The 20,878-nt window shown below is 44.3% G+C and overlaps 1 protein-coding gene across 1 annotated transcript in view; it reads right to left on the bottom strand.

Annotated features, from left to right (window-relative positions):
- Positions 1-6,423: 6,423 nt before the first annotated feature.
- The window catches only part of Kpnb1 (karyopherin subunit beta 1), a 28,790-nt gene continuing 14,335 nt past the window's right edge, over positions 6,424-20,878 (bottom strand). The window contains exons 10-22 of the mRNA XM_028755031.1: positions 20,470-20,694; positions 18,969-19,160; positions 17,206-17,336; positions 16,423-16,570; positions 16,097-16,168; positions 14,705-14,849; positions 12,847-12,929; positions 12,325-12,432; positions 11,725-11,868; positions 11,498-11,603; positions 10,779-10,893; positions 10,058-10,219; positions 6,424-9,383 (exon numbers count right to left, since the gene is read on the bottom strand). Of these exons, the coding sequence (XP_028610864.1) occupies position 9,383; positions 10,058-10,219; positions 10,779-10,893; positions 11,498-11,603; positions 11,725-11,868; positions 12,325-12,432; positions 12,847-12,929; positions 14,705-14,849; positions 16,097-16,168; positions 16,423-16,570; positions 17,206-17,336; positions 18,969-19,160; positions 20,470-20,694 (1,632 nt within the window). The 3' untranslated portion in view covers positions 6,424-9,382. The remainder of the gene's footprint in view (positions 9,384-10,057; positions 10,220-10,778; positions 10,894-11,497; positions 11,604-11,724; positions 11,869-12,324; positions 12,433-12,846; positions 12,930-14,704; positions 14,850-16,096; positions 16,169-16,422; positions 16,571-17,205; positions 17,337-18,968; positions 19,161-20,469; positions 20,695-20,878) is intronic.

Genomic DNA, 20,878 nt, shown 5'->3' with positions numbered 1-20,878 from the left:
CCCTGACCGGCCCCGGCGCCCCCACCCCCTGGCACCGCGCGCCGCTCCGCGCCCGGCCGCCGCCGCCCGGCCCCTCCCCGCCCCCCCCCCGCCCTCCCGCTCGCCCGCCCCGCTCCTCCTCCGCCGCCGCCGTCTCCTCCGCCTCCTCCTCCCCGGCTGCTCCGGGTCTCTCCAGCTGGGCCGGCGCCCGGGACCCCGCGCTGGCCGCCACCACGTGGCGAGGGGCGGCGGCCCCCGCGGTGCGGCCGGGCTGAGGCTGGCAGCGCGCCTGGCGCCCACCAGCTCCCCGCCGCGCGGCCTCCCCTCCCCGCCGACCGGCGCAGTGTCTGCGGACTGTGTGCTGGGGCGCCTCGGGGCAGGACTTAGGGTTGCACATTTTGGGAAGAAGCGGAGCTGTTTATTTGAGGGGAAACATTTTTATTTTTGTATTGGTCTTTGGAGAAGAAATATCTCCAGACTATCTACTCTTTGCTCTCGGAGAAAGGGGCATCGATCTGATCTATCCATTTGAACACAGAGACATTAGAGTTAAATCTAACTTTGAAAGTGAGAGTGAACTAAGGAGATAAAATGTTCATTTGGGAAGACGGACAGCCCTCCCAAGTCCTTTATAGACGCTCCCAGAGGCCAGAAAGATGAAGAAACAGTATACCTCGCCCTTTACACAAAGATTTGAGCACCTGCCAAACTGCCAGGCAGAAGATAAGTCTTTTTGCCACGTTCCCACTGTGTGACCTTGGGCAAGTTACTTCACCTCTGACTTAGACAGGAGATCATTCCCGACAGGCCACCCCAGTGGAGAAAGAATGGGGATCAGACGCCAAGGTGCCCGAGACTGCCTGGGAGACGTTAATGAGTCATTTTCGTTCCCCGGTGGATTAAGAACCGTGGACAGAGGCAAAGCCAGCCTGACTGCTGCTGGGAGATCGCCAAAGGAAAGAAAACTAAGGGCCCTTGCCTTGTAAGGGAGGTAGATGCAAACTCCGCAGGCCGGGCATAGGCTAAAAGGGCTCTGGTGGGGTCAGTATTTAGCTAGGAAGACTCCACGGAACCCGAGTTCACCTTTCTGGCTTCTAGCAGAGTGCTTCTGAAAAGGGAAGGATGAAAGAAAAGGTCTCTTGTTCTGTGTGAGCTTTGAGAAATAAGGGCAGTTGTCACCCTCTCTGCTGTAGAGAAACAAGCTAGGGGTAAGCTCTTCCTCCCAGGATGACCAGCCCCAGTCTTGGACACTCTTCAAAGGAGGGGATTCTCACTGGCTTGGCCTCCTGCTGGCCTGCTCCCGTTTATAGTCCAGAACACAAAGGCGGTTCAGCTAGCTGCTGGCCAAGCAAGCACCAACTTTCTTAGACCATATAGGATGACCCATCTATCCTGTAGATATGAAGGCAAGCTGACTGGAACATAGGTCACCCCATTCGGTAGACCCAAGGGCGAGGTAGGTGTCCTTTTCATTCAGGCTCCAGAATTCTTCTTGTGAAGTAGGAATCATGCAAGACTGGAGGCCAGGCCAGTTGTGGAGTTGTCTCCACAATTCCTGTGAGCATAGACTTGGCCATAGCAAGCCCTCCCTTGCTGGAAAAGACAGTGGGTTGAGGTACCCTCTGAGTACTCTCCAGGATGAGTCAGCCCCTGCCTGCAGCTGCTGGCTGCTCACAGTGCGGGCCTAAGTGAGTCACCTGGTACCCTAAAGCCAGGTGTTCTATCCTGGGCTCTGTGGCTGGTGGCAAAAGCCCAAAAGAATTAGATGACTGAAAACCTGCCCTTAAGTCTGGCCTTGATTCCAGTATATTCTATTTCTAGTTTTTGTTCATGTCAGACAGTTCAGAGGACAAGAGCTTATCCCAGCCCATGGTCACTACATTGTTCAATAAAAATATTATAAAATTATTTGGAGGCGTGTTTTGAGACATAGTTTCACTCCGTGGCATCAAATGTAAAGCAATCTTCATGTTTCAGCTTACTTCTTCAGAGAGAGGATTGAATTTTAACAAAAATCTCTCAAACACCCATGACATACTGGATACTGAAGATACAGTAAGAAATGTGCCCATTTTTTGCTCTCATAGAACTTAAAATCTGGTAGAACAATTAGAAAAAAGAAAAGAAAAAAAGGAATTGGTAATTAAAACAAGTTGGCCAGGTACAAGCCTTTAATTCCAGCATTTGGGGGACAGAAGCAGGTCTCTGAGTGCAAGGCCAGCCTGGTTCACAGAGTAAGTTCCAGGATGGCCTGGGCGACACAGAGAAACCCTATCTTGAAAAATAAAAATAAAAAAGCTGGAGGCTGGGTATGGTAGTGATTGCTTTTGATCCTAGCACTTGGGAAGCAGAAGCAGTCAGATTAAAGAAAGTTGAGTGTGGTGACCTCCATCTGTAAATCCAATACTTGGGACTCGGAGGGCAGTCAGTGATAGGGCTTTTCCCATGTGAATGTAAGGTGCTGGGGCAGGGGAGCAGTAAGCAAGGCACGGCTTCAGGGTTGTCTAGGAAGAGCTGCAGATGACATGGCCTTTGAGGTAAATCCTGAAGGATGTTCTGAATTATTGAGTGAATAGAGGAATGAGACTGTGAGACTTTACTGCACTTCTCTGAGAAAGCTGTGTTTGCTCTAAGTCCCTCTAAGAATCCTGAAACCATCTGGGCTCATCTTATGGAGGGGGACAGAAGGGAACACCAGGGGAGTAGAAAGGGCAGGGAGGTGCAGCTAAGATAGAAGAGGGAGCTGTGTTGGGCACTAGTCAGTCTGTGAAACCTTCCTAACTGGCCTTCTCAGGTATGGCAAGAGAGAGAGACAGTGCCGAAGCAGAGCCCTGGCAAGCATCCTGGAAACCATCAGGGAGAACCTGTCTCCCACTCCCATGACTCTTGCTCTAGAGAAAGACTCTGGTCTTTCCTGTCCCAGTCTTTCCTGAAAAGGAGGAAGAAGCAACATTAGACTGAATCAAAACCAGATGACTCAAATAGCTGGCGGCAAAATTGATTAGATGTATGTGACAGTGCCACCACTGATGCCTCACTTCCAGGCCTCAGGAAGTTAGGGACACTGTGGTACCATCATGGGCTACCATGGGTAGCTGCTGGGCCCTGTGGACAGAGGTGAAGTCAGTACTTGCACTGACTCCCACTCTTTCAGGGACTGTGCAGCAGCTCAGAGCAGCCATGGCCTCAGGGATTGGACTTTCAGGGAGACCTGGTATGTTGTAGAGCTGTTTCACAACTGTCTCGTTTTCTCAAAAATGTTTATTTTTATCCAGAGTTATTCACATCCATGGTGTGGGGACGGACCTGGGCATTTGTGCATGCTAGGCAACTGCTTGACCACTGAGCACATCCCCAGTTCCCAAACAAAATTACCCCAGTGGTATGTGCTGCTGACCCCATCTACTTGGGAGGCTGAGACTGGAGGATTATGAATTCAAGCCCAGCCTGGGCAACTGATACCTTTTTTTTTTACCTCTGGAACAACAAAAAATTAAATCTGGGCATAGTAGTTTATATCTATAATCCAACACTCAGGAGGCTAAGCCAAGAAGAGTTTAAAACCTGCCTGGCAGGACTTGGAGAGATGGCTCAGCCATTAAAAGCACTGTTGCTCTTCCAGAGGTCCTGTGTTCAATTCCCAGCACCCACATGGTGGCTCACAACCATCTGTAATGGGATGCAACGCCGTCTTCTGGTGTGCCTGTACTCATATAATTTTTTTTTAAAGAGCTAATTGAGTGTCTCATTAGAGGGTGGTGCTCAGAAAGAATACAGACTGCCATTGCTATGGAGAAGTTACCCAGGGAGTCCATGAGTCTCTCAGGATTGTGACAGGCTATCTATCTGTCTGCATCCAGACCTCAAGTCTGCAGGGAAAGCTGAAAAGCATGAAGACAGCTTAGATTCTGGGGTACATGCAGCCAAGGAGCACTGGAAGAGAGGTAGCCCAATCCTCACAGGCTTTTCCTCTGGGCTGCACTGTGCAGAATCAGCAGGTAGGGCTGGGGTAGTTATCAAGTCCTGCTTACTCAGCAGCCCTCTGGCCTTTCTGCCGACCAGGCACCATAGACTATTTCAAGAAGTTTCTGGCTCAGGGGGGAAATGGAGCAGAAGTAGAGATGGTTTAGTTCAGACTTCAAATAGGAAGAAAGTTTGACCTTAGGTAATAAAGAATGACACACACAGAGGCAACTAACCCCTCTCCTCATCCCTAGTGAACTGAGTTTGGCAGTTATACGGTGTACAGTAGTTCATTGCCATGACCCCAACACTTGGGTTGAGGCAGGATGATAGCCAATTCCCAATGCAATATTTGCCACTCACAATCTCCTGAAACTACACTTACTGGAGACCTGATGTTCTCTAGCTTCCTAAAGATATCTGAGTGCCTATCTGCTTGCTTGTGGCGCACATAAATATATGCAGCCTCACACACGTGCACACACATAATCTTTTTGCTTCTAGAAGACAGCATCTCACTGTGACCCTGGCTGCCTTAGAACTAAACAGATCAGGCTGGAGTTGAACTCTACCACTGCCTCCTGAGTTCAGAGATTAAAGGTATGCACTTATCACATGCAGCAAGAGAGCATTTAAAATTTTTATATGTGTATGAGCATTTTGCCTGCAAGTATGCTTGTGCACTCCATGTGCACCTGGTGCCCAGAGGACATCCGAGACTCTGAGAATTAAGTTACAGATGATTGGGAGCCACCATTCGGGTGTTGGGATTTCAACCCAGGTCCTCTCTCCAGCTCCTAATTTTTTTTTTTTTTTAAAAAAGAACAACTAATTTGTAGTTTTTAGCTCACGATGGTAACACACATCTGTAACCACAGCACTCCAGATGCCAAAATCTCAAGTTCGAGATCAACTTAGCAATGTAGTAGGAAGGTCCTGTATCACACTAACACAAACATTTTTGTTATCTTATTGTGTATGATGTGTTACTGTGGGCACACTCCTGCCATGGAGTATGTGTGCAGATCAGAGGAATGCACTCTCCCCTTCCACCACAGCATCTAGCTGAACTCAGGCTGTCCTGTTTAATGTAGCAAGTGCCTTTACCTCACTGAGACATCTTGTCCTAACAGAAAAAGCAGTCAATAGGTGTAAAATTATCTTACTGCAGAATTAAGATTGGCCTTGGGATTGGATCTCAAAAATACCCATATTCAGTACAGAGATTCTTGGGGGCAACTGGGAAGTTGACAAAGCTTAGTTCCTGTGTTCACAGCTGTAAAATGGTATTTAAATGCTACCTTCATTACAACATGAGTGACATGTAGTGTCTGGAAGGCACTGGTTTCAGGCCTGACATCTTATGACATGTATAATCAAAAGCTGAAACTGGAATGACTGTATGTGGAAGGAACAGCTTAGTCTTTAGGAGTGCATAAAATGCAAACTGAGTTCAACACTTTGCCATACTGATAATGCCTAAATACTGATCAATCCTTTTGTAATTGTTTCATTTTTCTTAAGGTTAAGAGGCTAGTCAGGGGGCTAGAGAAATGGCTCAGCTGTTAAGAGCACTGACTGCTCCTCCAGAGGTCCTGAGTTCAATTCCCAGCAACCACATCTATAATGGGATCACGACCATCTGTAATGGGATCTTATGCCCTCTTCTGGTGAGTCATGAAATGTTATTTAATTAAAAAAAAAAAAAGAGCCTAGTCAGAGGGGTGGGCACATTAGTACACACCTTTGATCTCAGCACTTGGGAGACAAGAGGCTGGTGGATCTTTGAGTTCAAGGCCAGACTGGTCCACAATGTGAGTTCCAGAATACAGAGAGACTAGGAAAATATAAAATAAACATTAGCAAGCCTACATGATAGTGGGCAAAGCCAACAACCAATGAGTAAACAAGTTTTAAGATACATTTAGATGGTGCTTAGAAAGAATCATCGACCTCAAAACAGCTGCAGTACGGGTGGAGTCTTCAGGTAGTCCCCATTCTGGCTCCCTGTGACCTTAGTCTGCTTCTTACACTGAGAGGTTAAGACAGGAAGGTTGCTGTGACAACTATGCTGCTTTTCACTTCAGGTTGATTAAACAGATTGAGTGAGGACATTCAAGTGACCGTCGTAAGGAAAAGAGAAACTGGTCATTGTTGCAGGCTAAGTAAACAGTTAGTTTTGGTGGGCTACTGACACCAATGTCTTAGACCCTGGGAAGTCTGTAGGAGACAGATGACAACCTCCACACATCCTGTTTCCCAGTAGGCCTCCTGGGTGGGATTTGGGAGCCACCTTGTCTTTGCCTCACTGAGGGTAGTTCATCTGTATCACTAACGCCACGGAGTCCCTTTATATACTGTACACACACACACACACACACACACACACACACACACACACAGTCACTCCAGCTTCTTCCAAACCACTCACTTCACTGACACAACAGTGGCATCTGAAACAAAGAACGAAGCAGCAAAATGTTGAAAATAAAAATAAAGCGGACTTTATTCAGATCAGAAGATAAAGGTGGTGGTATCAGTTTTGGTTAATAAAGTTGGGCTCAAGTGTTTTAACAGGTCTTTAATGCCTTCACAGACTGGCATGCCAACGGCATTCTGAATGCCAATTACAGATTGATGCTATCAAAGCTGATGGAATTTGGACTTCTTCTAAAGTCAGACTACACACATCTTAAAATAGTGAGAGTAAGGAGACTGCTTGGTTCTCAACATTAGAACACCACTTCTCCATACCCTAAGGCAGGATTACAGTTGCCTCTGACAGCTAAATCTTCAACATTTCAACAGAGAGGGAGGACTGGGGGTAACTGAGAAAAATGAAAAGCAAAATTAACCAATGTAATTGGTGCAGGCAGCTGCCACTTGTGGCAAACCCAAGTCCATCCGATGCCCATTTTCTTCACATTTGCACTGACATCTTCCCAAGCAGACGGTAACTACATTCTTGAAGGAATGTGCCAAGACTCAGGGTGGGGAAGGCCCAGACAGTGAGTGGACAGAATGCATTTTGCATTCAGTTGCCTTAAGTGGTACCAACTGATTAAGGACAGACACCCAAACCATAGAAAACAGTAGCTGAAGGTAACTAAGAGAGGATTAAAATGCATAACCAGTGCAGAATAGAACAGCAAGGCACCAAGACCACAAACCACTCAGCCCATTTCCTCCTCTCCAGCACTGAATGCATCTGGGAGAAAGCATTAGTAACAGCACTTGTCAACTGCTTCCCTGGAACAAAACACGACAAAACACACGCAAGGTCTTGTTTTCATCATGGTTCTCGGTGTACTTTATTCCCCTGCTGTCTTGCTAAGCAGCCCACACAGGACAGAAATGGGTAGCACTGAGGAATGATCAGATTGTTTTTTCCTTTCCCCCAATATTTCTGCCCCTTTCCCTAAGCCCTGCTCCAACCCTATCTAGTATCAGGAATGGTTAGTAAATCTGAAAAAAACAGCTAAGATGGAAACAAGGCATTCAGAGGCCTGGGCCTCTCTTCTCACTAGGGCTTAGACACCTAGTGTTTTTGCTCTGCTCATGATAGAGCATTTCTCCTTAAATACTTTTTTTATACACTGGTTCACAGATCAGATCGGCACTTTGACTCTGAACCTGACACCAAAAGGCACAATATCTGATACCCTGTAAAGAGCTACTACAGATGCTGCGTACGGACAGGCAAACAGAGCCAGTCCCACTTAGGAATAGGCTCAGACAGGGAGGGGAGATGAAAGGAGCATGGGAGAAAACCTAAGCCAATACTTTTACTACAATGGAAATGGAAGCGGGAATGAGGGTCTTGTGTTTCTTCCACACTACCAGGAAGCAATAAAAACTTCCGTGGTGTCTAGTATTTTTTTTAAAGCAGCATATTCAAAACACCAGCAAATCTCCTCTAATGTTTGCACAAGCCAAGAGGGCCAGATTATTGAAACGCTTTCTTATTGCTGAAAGATTCTAAAATTCAGGGTGCCTTGTTCCCTTGTAAAAGGGAAAATAATTCTGATTTAATATAATCACAGCACATCACACTTTAAAAAAATACTAAAGCGTGCGAGCAGGGGAATGTTTGACACCATTTTATTAATCTTCAACTTCAGTGGAAAAATAGAACCTTTTTCCTGGTGCCACTTTCATCACAACAGTTGTATTGAGTGTATGTGTATACGCATATACACACACACATTGTCTTAGTGGTTAGTTGGTTTTGAAGTGCAGCAAGAGACCAATACCGCATTGCAGTCAGTCAAAGAAAAGAACAGAAGGCCAAGCAGTTTCCAAATGGTTATTTTATCAGATGGTTCAACATTAAATTTTCGTCATTTGCAATTCAAAATAGTTACCTGAAGTTTTCGGTTTTGAGTGTATTTACTTTTATTGTACATTTGTTTTCTAAACTCTTTGGCACAGTTTTCTGGGGGCATTCCGACTGCCACAATACAAGTCAGGAGAGAGCTTGTTTGTGATGCCAATTTCAAGCATTTAAATTTTGGTTTGGGTTGTGGCTTTTTCTGTCTTTGAAGTCTGCATTTTATTTGTAACAACTGTACTTTAATTTTTCTGTATCCTCTAACTCCAGAGTTTTCTTTTCTCCCCCCTCCCCCCATAGCTACATTCACAGCTGAACCATAGTATCAGGAAAGGCGCCTTGATGAAAAGATCAGGACAGGAGCTCTGACCATTCGTCAGTGTTTTCCCTAGAATAATTAAAATGAAACCAAACCAAACCTAAAGAGCGTCTTTCCTCATCTTGTTAAAACACGTCTCTTGTGCTGCATCAGTAGCTAGAACTTCAGTTAGTTTATGAAATGCAACATCAAACCCCTTTGTTTTTTTGGGAAAAAAAAACTGCAATGACTTGAAGTTGAGAATGTGGGTACCGCCTCACTCACACACACTCATTCTCGACTATGAAATCCCCCACGCGCCTTCTCAAGGGCACATAGACAGTACCAAGTGCAACGGTACAGTGAAGGTGGGCTCAAGACCCGGGCTCCATCTTTCTCCTCAGTAGCAGGGGCCAGGCTGCCTTTCACAACACAGCCCCACAGGTGAACCCAGGTCCTCCTCTCCCAAATCAGCTACCCATTCGGCACCGGCCAAGACAGGAAAGCTAGTTCTAGCCTTCCCTGGGAAGAGACAGCTTTTTTTGTTTTTAATAAGTAAGTAAATCCATTGTTTCTCTGTTCCAAGATGGCTGATGTTATGTTTTCTACAAAGTCAGTGCTTACTTAGCTCACTAACAGCGCTGCTGCTGTTGGCTGTGGCAGGATTTTCAGTGTGGTGTTTTCAAGCCTCACTCACTCATCCTCTCATTCCCAAACATTCAGCATCCGTGCACACTCCTCACTTCCGGGTTTTTTCAAAAGATTGGAGATTTCCAGTGGGGGTCTCAGGTCATCATCCCAATGGTACCAGATCTAAAAACAAACGGATGAAGAGGTCAATTCTGAGGTCATATGCATCTCCAACTCCTACAACCAAGTAGCCCCCAAAGTTAGAATGGGATCTACTAACTCTTAAAGACCGACAACTTTTCTTGTCTTCCTTTCCTCATATACCTGCTGCCATACATGAGAATAGATCGCAGCTCAGTGGTAAAAGTGTTGACTTGAATTTGTGATGTCCCGAGTTCAGTTCAAAGCAAACCAAGCAAATAAATAGCCACTCAAGGGAATACATATATGGAGGTGCATGCCTTTAAAGCCAGCACTCAGGAGGGAGAGAAAAAGCAGGTGGATTTTTGAGGCCAGCCTGGTCTACAAAGTAGTGTCTAGGCTAGCAAACTACACAAAGACCCTCCACCCCTGCCATCAGTTTGATTTCCAGCAAAAGGACATGGAGAAGTGAGTAGAAACAGAAAAGCATGGGAATATTTTATTAGGTTCCAAAGTATTTTCAGTATTTTGCCCAGTGAGTTCTGTTGTCATTTTACATAAGGACTCAAATATTTGACTTAGGAAAGGCTAAGGCTGCCTGCTCAGGCACAGGTACAGAAAAGTGTGCAGCCAAAATACCAGTAGGCAGACACTACCAGAAATTCTATAGAACATGAACTCACTCTCGAGATCTGAGAGCGAAGACACGAGCTTACCAAGCTTGGTTCTTCAGTTTCCTCAGTTCCTTTGTTGCCCACGTAGCAAGGGTCTTTGCTTTGTTAGTCTTCGATCTCCGCCCTTCAGTTAATAGTTCATGGATCATTGGCCTAGCTTCTACTAATTTCAGTACATCCTTCCCAAATGCTGTACACAAGTCCCTGTAGAAAACAAACACTCAAGATTGACTTCCTGGCCACAGCAGGCCGAGGCAACTATGTGTTTCTTAGCATTCACTCACTTCTTAAAATTGTAAGAGATTTCTGGAATCAATCGAGTTAAGACTCGCCCAAGGTTACTGGCTCACTGAGTGTGCTGGCACAGGCCTGTAATGTAGTAACCAAGGAAGCAGCTGACAAGGATCCTGAGTATAGAAAAGAAGTGAATCCCTAAAGCTGTCCTCTGACTACCACACACATATGCACAAGAGATAAATAATTTAAAATTATTAAAGTTGTTTAAAAGCCCTAGAAGATACCTCAACAAAAATCATGTATTGCAAAGTTTGTTCTAGGATCTGGAACAAATCATATGTGAGAAATCAACAGACTGTGTGAGGACTCTGAGGACCCTGATAGTGAGGACTGCTTCCTGATAGAGAGGTATAGTGTGAAGCCCTGAGTTTCATCATCAACACTGCAAACCAAAAACTCATGTGTCAAGGAAGTGGGACGTTGCCATTGCATACACATCTGCTCTGTGGGAAGAGGAATGACTTACCCTATCAGTCCAGCAGCACATGCTACCACTCCATCCGTATGATCCTCATCTCCAGCAATGTGATCAATAAAAGACAAAATAAATTCTACTCTGGGTTGTACCAGCATTACATCCGCTATAAAGGAAAGAGGAGGTCTCATTAAACTGTCCATGTCAGACAGGACTCTGCCTCTTTTCAATAGGCCCTGCCATTCTACCCCAATAGGACGGTTCCAGCTAAACACTATGATAACAAAAGTGATTCTTCAGTTTAGAAGGATATCCTTCAAATGAAGGAGATAGACATCCCTGTAATCATGTAGAACATAAGACTTTTTTGTGGTACCGAAGAATAGATATAGGCCTTACATACAGTGGAGAAGTGTCCCCACACCACACCACTGAGTTGCACCCCACTTCAGCTCTTTCCCCAGTGGACTCATTAGATCCCAAAGAAAGCAAGTGTAGTTCAGGTAGGGCTTTGCTACCACACCATGTAGGCCTGGGATTGATCCCCTGGAACCCCAGCCCCATAAGAAAAAAGGCACAGAAAAGTAGAAGGGTGCAGAAATACCAATCTCTACATATCACCTCCCCTGAACCACTCTCTTCATTAGGAGGTCTCTTCTCTCTCCCCATGTGTAGCAGGTACTAGTTTACCAGCGAGCTACCAAGGTAAGATGCAGCTCACTGGTTCTGTGCACCCGTCAGTGGATTTGGGGCTGGGCTATATACTCAACGGTGTACGTTTTCCTGATCTCCCTTCAGTCCCTGGACGATTCCTGTATAAGCTTCCAAGCAGCTTTCTCTTAGCTCATTCAGATAATCCACCATGTCAAAGTCTGACTGGAAGAGAAAAGAACAAAACCTCCATCATACTGACCATTTTCAGAGGTACACCTCTAAGTCTTATCAGACTTCTATTCTAGATGGTCTTTAAAGATCATCAGGACAGTTTCAAGCTTACCTTGTCCACCTGGGCTTGGGAGGCCTGCTGCAGAGTATTCAGTACAACCTCTAGGTATTTCTTAAACTCTCCACCAATGGCAAGAGCAATATCACCAAACACAGACAGAATCTGTGGCTTCACAGACCTGTGGACATTCTCATTCTAACAGGGAAAAACAAAAAGGAAACTTAATCTTGTCTGGTCTGAAGATGCCAGAAACTTGAGAGTAAAAACTTAATGAGTTACTGTTCGATAAAGACATAAATCATGTATTGCAGGGCAGTGGAGGCGCATGCCTTTAATCCCAGCTCTTGGGAGGCAGAGGCAGGCGGATTTCTGAGTTCGAGGCCAGCCTGGTCTACAGAGTGAGTTCCAGGACAGCCAGGGCTATACAGAGAAACCCTGTCTTGAAAAACCAAAAATAAATAAATAAATAATGTATTTACTCCAAGTAGAACTCATTCCTTTAATTAACCTGTCTATGAAAATAAACAATTCTATTCTTCATGAGCTGACAATGTTCTAGGAACCTACAGATCCTTGCCACGGACCTTAAATAAATTTCTTCCAACTGATAACTCCTTCAAAGACTGTCTAAATTAGACTGCAAATGCTTACCCCCAAGTTCTCCAGGAGCAGCTGCATCACCTCATCACAGAAAGGTAAGATGTTAGACTGCAGGGCTCGGCACAAGTCTCCAACTAAGCCAACAGCTGCCAAACATACCTGCAAAGAACCAAGCAAGTGATCATCCGACAGAAGAGGCTGCAGCAAGACAGCATCATCTGTATTTAGTCAACGTCTTTCACAATATGTGAACCAGAATCAAAGAAGAGAATGTCCTTCCCTTGTGGAGATCAGACTGTAGCTTTAACCATACTCAGCAAGGGCAGTAGCACTGTCAGTAGACTCAGCAAGGGCAGTAGCACTGTGAGGACCACAGGGAAGGATGATGGTGGCAGAACAGGGAACAGCGCTGCTCTTTAGGGGAGTGATCACATAACTTGGCAGCTGCCCTTTTTGAGGTGCAGTCTATAGCTCAGTGTTTAAGCATGTGCACCAGGCTCCAAGTCTGAATCTCAACAATATGAAAACAAACAAAACCCACAGATACTATTTTAAAGAACATATCCTTCCTACCTGGTATTCAGCATAATTTTTCAATCCAATGCCCAGGAATGGTTTAAAGGCCTCCATATACTTGAGGAATTCGCCACCCAACACTGTCAATGGGACAAACACAGGATATAACATGAGTCAAAGAACCCAAAGAGTCACTGCTCAAAAAGTTAGCAGAGTATGTGTTGATTAGTATTTCCATAGCAAAGGCATTTAAGCCATAGCAAAGGCATTTAGTTGTCTCATGTTAGCCAAGTTTCATAACTGCTGGAAGGGACAAATTCATGTGCCTTAGAGAAAATGCCAATGCTCTTCAGAATGAGATTTTATTGTAGCTAAAACATCAAAGTAGCATGGATGTCAAGGGAAGGGTATCTGACAGAGCCAGTGACACTGCTTCATGTCCCCTCCTTCACTGGAAGGCAGCTTTTTGTTTTTTGTTTTTCGAGACAGAGTTTCTCTGTGTAGTTCTGGCTGTCCTAGAACTCGCTCTGTAGACCAGGCTGGCCTCGAACTCAGAAATCCGCCTGTCTCTGTCTCCCAAGTGCTGGGATTAAAGGCGTGCGCCACCACTGCCCGGTGGAAGGCAGCCTCAAAACAAGGTCTTCTACTCAACTGCATTAAGGACAGAACAAGCCACTGCCAGAACAAGTAGCAGAAAGGCAGGGGTGTAACTCCATGGTATAGGCAAGGCCCTAAATATAATCCAAAGCACACAGAGAATGGAGAAAGGAAGACAGAGCATGGTCCACAGCAGCAGGAGTGGGCCTAACTCCACCCACCATTCTCGTGTTTTGTGTGTATAAACATGTGTGCAGGGGCCCATAGAGGCTAGAAGAGGAAGTTACAGGCATTTGTTTGTAAGCCACTGCATATGGGCGCCAGGATACAAAATCTGGTTCTCTACAAGAACAGTATGCACTCTTAACCATTCAGACACGTCTCTAGACCCCATTGTTATTATTCTGAGGCCTCCTTCCATAGGTAAGGTGTAACCACAACTCAAAATCTTGTCTTGGCTTCTCAAGCACTAGGATTACAGGTATCTGTTGGTTCTTCCCTTCCAAAAAAATTCATGTATTCCAGGCTGGCCTTGAATTTACTGGGTAGCCTAGTGTGGCAGAGGGTGATCTTGAGCTCCCGTTACCACTACTTGAGAGCTGGGATTAACAGGTGTGTACCAACCCCAGAGCTTCCTGCTCGTTAAACACTCTGCCAACTAAACAATCGCCTCACCATCTCTTTGTTCTGTTTAACTTTCCTCAGAAGGTTCCTCACTGTGTATCAAATGCATCAAACTCATAATTCTGCTGACTGCTTCTAGAGTGTAAAGCTACAGGCATGTAGTTACTCCTAGTTGTGTTGGACACAAGCTCTTTATTCCAGAAATAAGACTGGTTCTCAGAACAGTCCTTAAATAATATAACGGCCTTAGTACTAGTCACCTCTGATGAAGCATTCCAGAGTTACAATGTGTTCTTTTAATATGTTCAGATGCCCTTACGCAATTCTGTATGGTCAGACAAGTTAGTATAAAAATAATGATGATGATATGAATTAATTATGAAAATTCAGGTTCATCCATACCAAGCCCCAATCTGTCAGCCTAAATGCAAAGCATTATAGTCCACACCCAAAGGTATCAAAGGCAGGAATGAAACCAGAATCTTTCTGCTGTTTCCTCATCCCTCAACAAGAGAAAACCTTAATAAAAAAGCAAGCTGCTATTCAAGGGAAAAAGAGACCTGATAGAACCTCTGATGGGTACTAACTGCCCTGAGAGGCTGCCAAGAAAGGCAATAATTTACATGTGTCAGTCTGACTATCACCTCTGTCCTGCACTGAGAAGACACAGCCCTGTTCTTCACTGCTCACTGACCTTCCACCAGTGTGCTAACTGCCATCAAGGCATCTTCCTGTACTCCCCCAGACCCAGCTGTGCTTTGGAACATCCTCAACAGGGAGGCCATGACCACATCAGAGATCTGCAAAGCATCTTGATGCTGCACCTTCCGGAGAACATTCTGTAAATGAACAAGAATTGGGATCTGTTAATTGAAAATCCTCAAATCAGAACACTACATCATTTCTCTAAAAAATAAAATAAAAAATTAAGTCCCTCACTATTTTTCTTTTTTGAAAATTCCAAATAACATTCTTTAACCCATTAATTACCCATTTCACCAGCAATCCAACATTAACTGTAATGCTCTATTTTCTAGTTCACTGTGCCGGCCTGACATCACTAACACTCTCCACACTCCCAACTCCTTCCAATTCCACATACTTCACGTAAACTGTTCCTGAGTTTGCATTATCTAAAGGAACAGGATGTTCTCTATCTTTAGTTTGATGAGAAAGCTGTTAACATCATGCTTTAAAATGACATCTGAGCCAGGCAGTGGTGGTGCATTCCTTTAATCCCAGCACTCAGAAAAAGGAATTCATAGCTAAGTCAACAGCTGAGTGTTACTAAATACTAACAACCAGAATCTACTTATGTCTCAGAAGTCCCCACATTCTCCTTTTACTGATAGAAAAGGAGAAAGTAGAAAGTGACATTTTTATTTCAGTTTTCCCAGTCACTATTTGAAAGACTGTTCTGAATAAAAGGCACTATAAATGCCACATCAGGGAATGTCTCAGAAGATGATGACCAAGTTTAAGTCTTTTTATCTATTCGAGAATAGCTAATGCCCCCTGACCTGTGTTACAACCTTAGGCCCCAGTGCCAGACTTTTAACTAAATAAACCCTATGAGACCCAGCTCCATCCAGACAAAAACCATGAGTAAAAGCTGCCCATATATGAAAGATGTACAGCTAGAAGAGAATATTCTGGGGCATTTCCATCACCACAAACAACAAATTAGATCTTTGAGGATAGACAAAAAAGTAATTTTCCTACAGTGACAGAGAGAACAGCCCCTAATTAGAAAGTTATCTCACTATTTCAGAGCTCTGTGTGCCCAGGAATCTGTAATAATAAAATTATTCTCTTCCTTTATGGTTCTGAGGTGGTTGAGGATTAGAGAAGGCTCAGTTCTTAAGAGCACTGCCTGGTCTTCCAGAGGACCTGGCTTCAATTCCCAGCACCTACAAGATAGCTTACAACCATTTCTAACTTGAATGCAAAGAAACTCAGTATCCTTTTCTGACCTTCTTGGGCACTCCACAGACATGGGGCATAGACATACATGTAGTCAAAACACACATACATACATACATACATACATACATACATATATAAAAGAGAGATGGTACCATCATACCTGAAGAGTTGCGCAGAGTAGAGACTGAAGGTCATTGAATTGGATTCTGTCTGATGTGCTCTGGATATGGGACTGAAGGAAAAGAAGGAACAGCACTCTAATGAAACTTCCAGTACTGCAACTCCCAAGGACAGCAACTAAGCCTTTGCAATTCCAACAGTGAGCAGTACGACCAGAAAGGAGAGGTGAGCAGAACAGGCATGAAGCTCCAAGCTTTTTGGTTTTGGGTGCTGGTGATTAAACCTACAGCCATGGCCAAGGGCAAAACTTTATATACATTAGAAGCTTTGCCACCTTGCCCAGGATAAAACACTCTGCAGGCTCACCTCCATCTGAAGCACCTGCTGCAGCCGTTCCATAATGACCAGAGTGGTCTTCTGCACCGCAGGGTAACAATCCTTGGCACTGTTTTTTACAATTTCCATTAGAGATTCATATGCAGAACTTCTCAGGTTGTTCTGGTGTCCATCAGGTCTACAAGGATATAATGCAAAAATCTTAAGTTCCCAACCAAAAAAGGATAGAGGAATTCGTAAAGCAGACAATATTTTCCTAAAAATGAAACCAGAGGCTGGGGATGTACTTCAGAGAGGGAGAGACATTGCCTACCACACATGACTGTAAAATAGGCTGCAAAAATGGTCAGTAGCTAAGTGTGGTGGCACACACCTTCCTTCAATCCCTTTGGGGCCAGCCTAGTCTACAGAATGAGTTCCAGTATAGCCAAGGCTACATAGAGGAACCCTGTCTCAAAAAAAAAGAAAAACCAACCAACAAACCAATCAAACAAAAAAAGTTAATTGAGTTGATACTATGCTTATGGTATCCATACTTGGCTGTATTTAAAATGGGAACTAGTTTAGTTTAGAGGTGCTTATTGTGCAGGATTGGTGACCTATAGATGACAAAACAGAAGCAACTCCACAAACTGTCCCCCACCTTCATGTCTGTACCATGAGACACATGTGTATTCCTCCCTCTCTTGATAACCATAAACACTCATCAGTTTTAAAGACAGCACTGTCCTCATTCCTTTGGTCCCACTGTCTTTACTCTTCAGACAACAGAAGAGACATGTGCACTACTGGCTTCAGTGGATTGTCAGTTACCTGTCGGTGGTCTCCAGTAGCTTCTGGACGATGAGTTCAAAGGAAGACGACAGACAGTAGGTGGCTGGTTCTTCTTGATCGTCAGCTACATCTGCAGCTTCATAAGCAGCTTCAGCCAGACTGGAAAAGGCCTGGTATGCAGAGAGATTGAAGATTAGTCCTAAGAGAACTCCACTGTAGGATCTTCTCATCCCCTCACCCCCTTGAAGATACGTTGAGGGAACAGCCAGTGGTGGCGCTTGCCTTTAATTCCAGAAATTGAGAGGCAGAGGCAGGTGGAGCTCTGAGTCTGAGGGGTAGCCTGGTCGACAGAGCTAGCTCTGTTTTAAAGAAAAAAGAAAAAAAGAAAAAAAAAAAAAGGACAAATTTTCCTATTCAATTAAAGCTCCAATTATCCCCATCAAGGTCATGGAGAAAAATAGTTCATTTCTCAGCACCTACATTAGCTAGTGCACAGCTGGTTCTAACTCTAGCTTCAGGATAGCTGACACTCTATGCTGGAGGGAACACAGAGATCCACACCCCTCAGAAGGTTCCTGTGACAACTCCTAATGCAATTGGTCTACAAGGGAGACCACTAGAGACTCCATGCCTGGAAACCCACTAGGAGCTGGTCATGTATTTATTTGACTCAAGTATTATAATTCTATACGGATCATAGCTGTGTTAATAATAAACCTTTAAAACGTGTACATAAGCATACACTCATAATTTCTGGACTACATAGTAAGATCCTGTCTCAAAAGAAAATAATAATGATGATGATGAAATTTCAGTAAGGGAGAGCACTTGCTGTCCTGCAGAAGATTCAGGTTTAGTCCCCAGACCCCACAGCTGGTTTACAACTACAGGTCCAGGGAGTTGGACCACTGCAGGCACCATCCAGATACAAGGTATATAAAAATGCATCCAGATAAAACACTCATATACAGATAATCTAAGTATTTTTCAGATAAATAAGATAATTTCACTTGGGAGACAGAGACAGGTGGATTTCTGAGTTCGAGGCCAGGCTAGTCTACAGAGTGAGTTCCAGGACAGCCAGGGCTACAGAGAAACCTGGGGGGGGGGGGGGGGGGGAAGGAACATTGTAGGATTAATGTTCAAGGTCCACCATTAGTCACTGGACTCTGCAGGAGGAGTGGCTGCTCCAGTAGCCAGGACAGTTTTAGGTGTGGCCTTTTGTTTGGGAACTGGAACATTCTAGTAGGACATCATATCCTAGTTGGGTGTAATAATGAACATAACTAGCAGGAGGCTGAGGTAAGAGGACAGCCTAAAATACAGCCTGAGTTCCAGGACAGCCAGGGCTACACAGAGAAACTGTCTCAAACAAATAGGCAACAGGACTTTAGCCCGACGCCTCCTTTTCCACATTAATCCAGTAAGCTTCAGCCTACAGAGACTCAGCATAGAGGCTGCCTACCTCCTTTGGCTTTCATCCCTGTCTTTTTACTTGTTATAATAATAATAATGATGATGATAAAAACACCTCCACTTAACCAAAGCTTTTCATCTAAAAGCAACCAAAGGAGAAAAGCACGTGCAGTCACAATGCTGTATGACTGCCCTAAGTGCTTTAAGAACCCATCAGAGTAAGTCAACATCCCCCTCTGGCTTCTCAAGTTTAACACTCCCTAAACTCAAGACATTAGGAGGCAGAATTCAGAGCAAGTCTTTCAATGAATGTAACCTTTCTCTCCCACATCTAACGGCTCAGGACAAGAGGCCTGTCTTCCTTCACCAGGAAGAAAATCCCTTACCCAGCACACATTTGAAGCCACTCTGGGTTCAGCACTGAGGCCTTCAATCAGACACTGTAAAAGGGGCGCCAAGTAGACATCGTTGATGGCAGCCTCAGGCAGAAGTTCACAGATCCTGCCCACAGTCCACGCTGTTGTGTCTCGAACAACTACACTGGGGTCTTTCATTAATTCTATTAGGGTGGGCATAGCCTGTAAATTCAATAAAACAAAGCAAAAGGAAATTCATAAAGGCAGGAAAGGCACCCTGGGCTATTATGTATGTAGCAAGTTTGAGGCCAGCCTGGACTACAAAGGCCTCAAGTGACACCATATAATTAGAGAAGGACTTTTAACTCAGAATATGCCCGAGATAGTTTGAAAATAGGTGTTTGGAAAATAAAATAACAATAAACAAAACAAAGTGTAAAATGTTCTTTTCCTTCACCAAATCCCAATATAGGATTCAATTATCAAAATGTTGGTGGGTATTTTCAAGCAGTCTATATGGAAATATTTTTATTCAGGTAAAGACAGGAGAAGTAATCAGCGGCACTGGCTTCTGTCCTGACACAAAGTTAAATTACAATGAGCACTTCTGTCATTTATACTAGCAAAATAAACACTTCCATAGGAAGACTTATCATTATATAATGTCTATTTTGTTCAAAGACTAGAATAATACCATTAAAAAAAATTATAGAAATGGGGGTGGGGGGAAGCATATATATATGTATCCAACACTTAGGAAGTGGAAGTAGAAAGATCTGGAGCTCAAGGCCAGCTTCAGCTAATTTAAGGCCAGACATACAAGACCATAAACAAACAAACAAACAAACAAACACACACACATCAATCACAGGGTAAATGGCTGAGTATTGCACAGTGTGATTCCCATTTCTTGGAAGGCTGAGTGAAGCCCAATGATGTTGTGAGCCCTGGAGTTCAGTGCTAGTGGACATGGCAGTTTATATTTGTAATCCAGCACTCACAGACTGAGGCAGTAACCACCAGTTCAAGACTACCCTGTGGGATATATACTGAGACTGTCCAGTCCAAAATCAACAGAAAAATGCTTACAACGTAGCATTTAAAAACAACAACAACCTGGTAAGACAATCTTCATAGTAAGAACTCCATTATCTTGTTGTCCAAAAATTACAGAAAGCAAGTTAAGAATGTTATTAGGTACAGCCTTTTCTTTATTTTTTTCAGGGTTCTCGTTCATGACTAAATTTTAAAGTTATATATCTTAGCCTTAGTGATGAGTAACTATACTGAGACAGGGAATGTATCACACAGCACAGGACGGTCTCATTATTATCCAGCTAAGGGTGGCAGCCTTGAGCAACCGACCTGCTAATCTCCACAAGAATGTGTGTGATTCTGGTTTTTAGGTCTGTGCTACGTACCATTCAATTAGTTGGAAATAACCTCTGTGATTATTTAGAATTGCATGCATATCACATGCGGACACATACATTCTCATTCAATTCCAACTCTAAAACTCCCCAGGCGTCACCTGTATAACCAATGGTTTAAGCTGATTAGGCTCCGGTCCTTCCAAGATGCTGCCAAAAGCCATCACTGCTGCGTCCCGGTATCGCCAGTCGGGGTTCTTGATGTGCTCTTTAATAAAGGGAAGGACATGCGGCACAATGTCGTCCTCACAGCAGGTGGACAGGAGCATGAGGCAGACCCCAGCTGCTTTGCAAGGGTTCCAGTCATCGTCGTCATCGTTTTCATCCTGGTGAGAGAAGGTGACACTGAGTGAACTTTCCTGGAATGAATTCAGTTAGACGGCTCGCTATACCCTCCCAAGTATCATTAGAGTTTAAAGTTGAGGGAATAAAGGAAAATAGAAAACACAAATTAAAAAAAAAACTTTTCCACAGTTCATCACAGCATAACCTATGTCACCCAAGAGAAGA

The sequence above is a fragment of the Grammomys surdaster genome, unplaced genomic scaffold (genome assembly GCF_004785775.1).
Source record: "Grammomys surdaster isolate TR1022 unplaced genomic scaffold, NIH_TR_1.0 126048, whole genome shotgun sequence".
Lineage (NCBI taxonomy): Eukaryota > Metazoa > Chordata > Mammalia > Rodentia > Muridae > Grammomys > Grammomys surdaster.
This window is presented reverse-complemented; position numbering and strand designations above follow the sequence as displayed.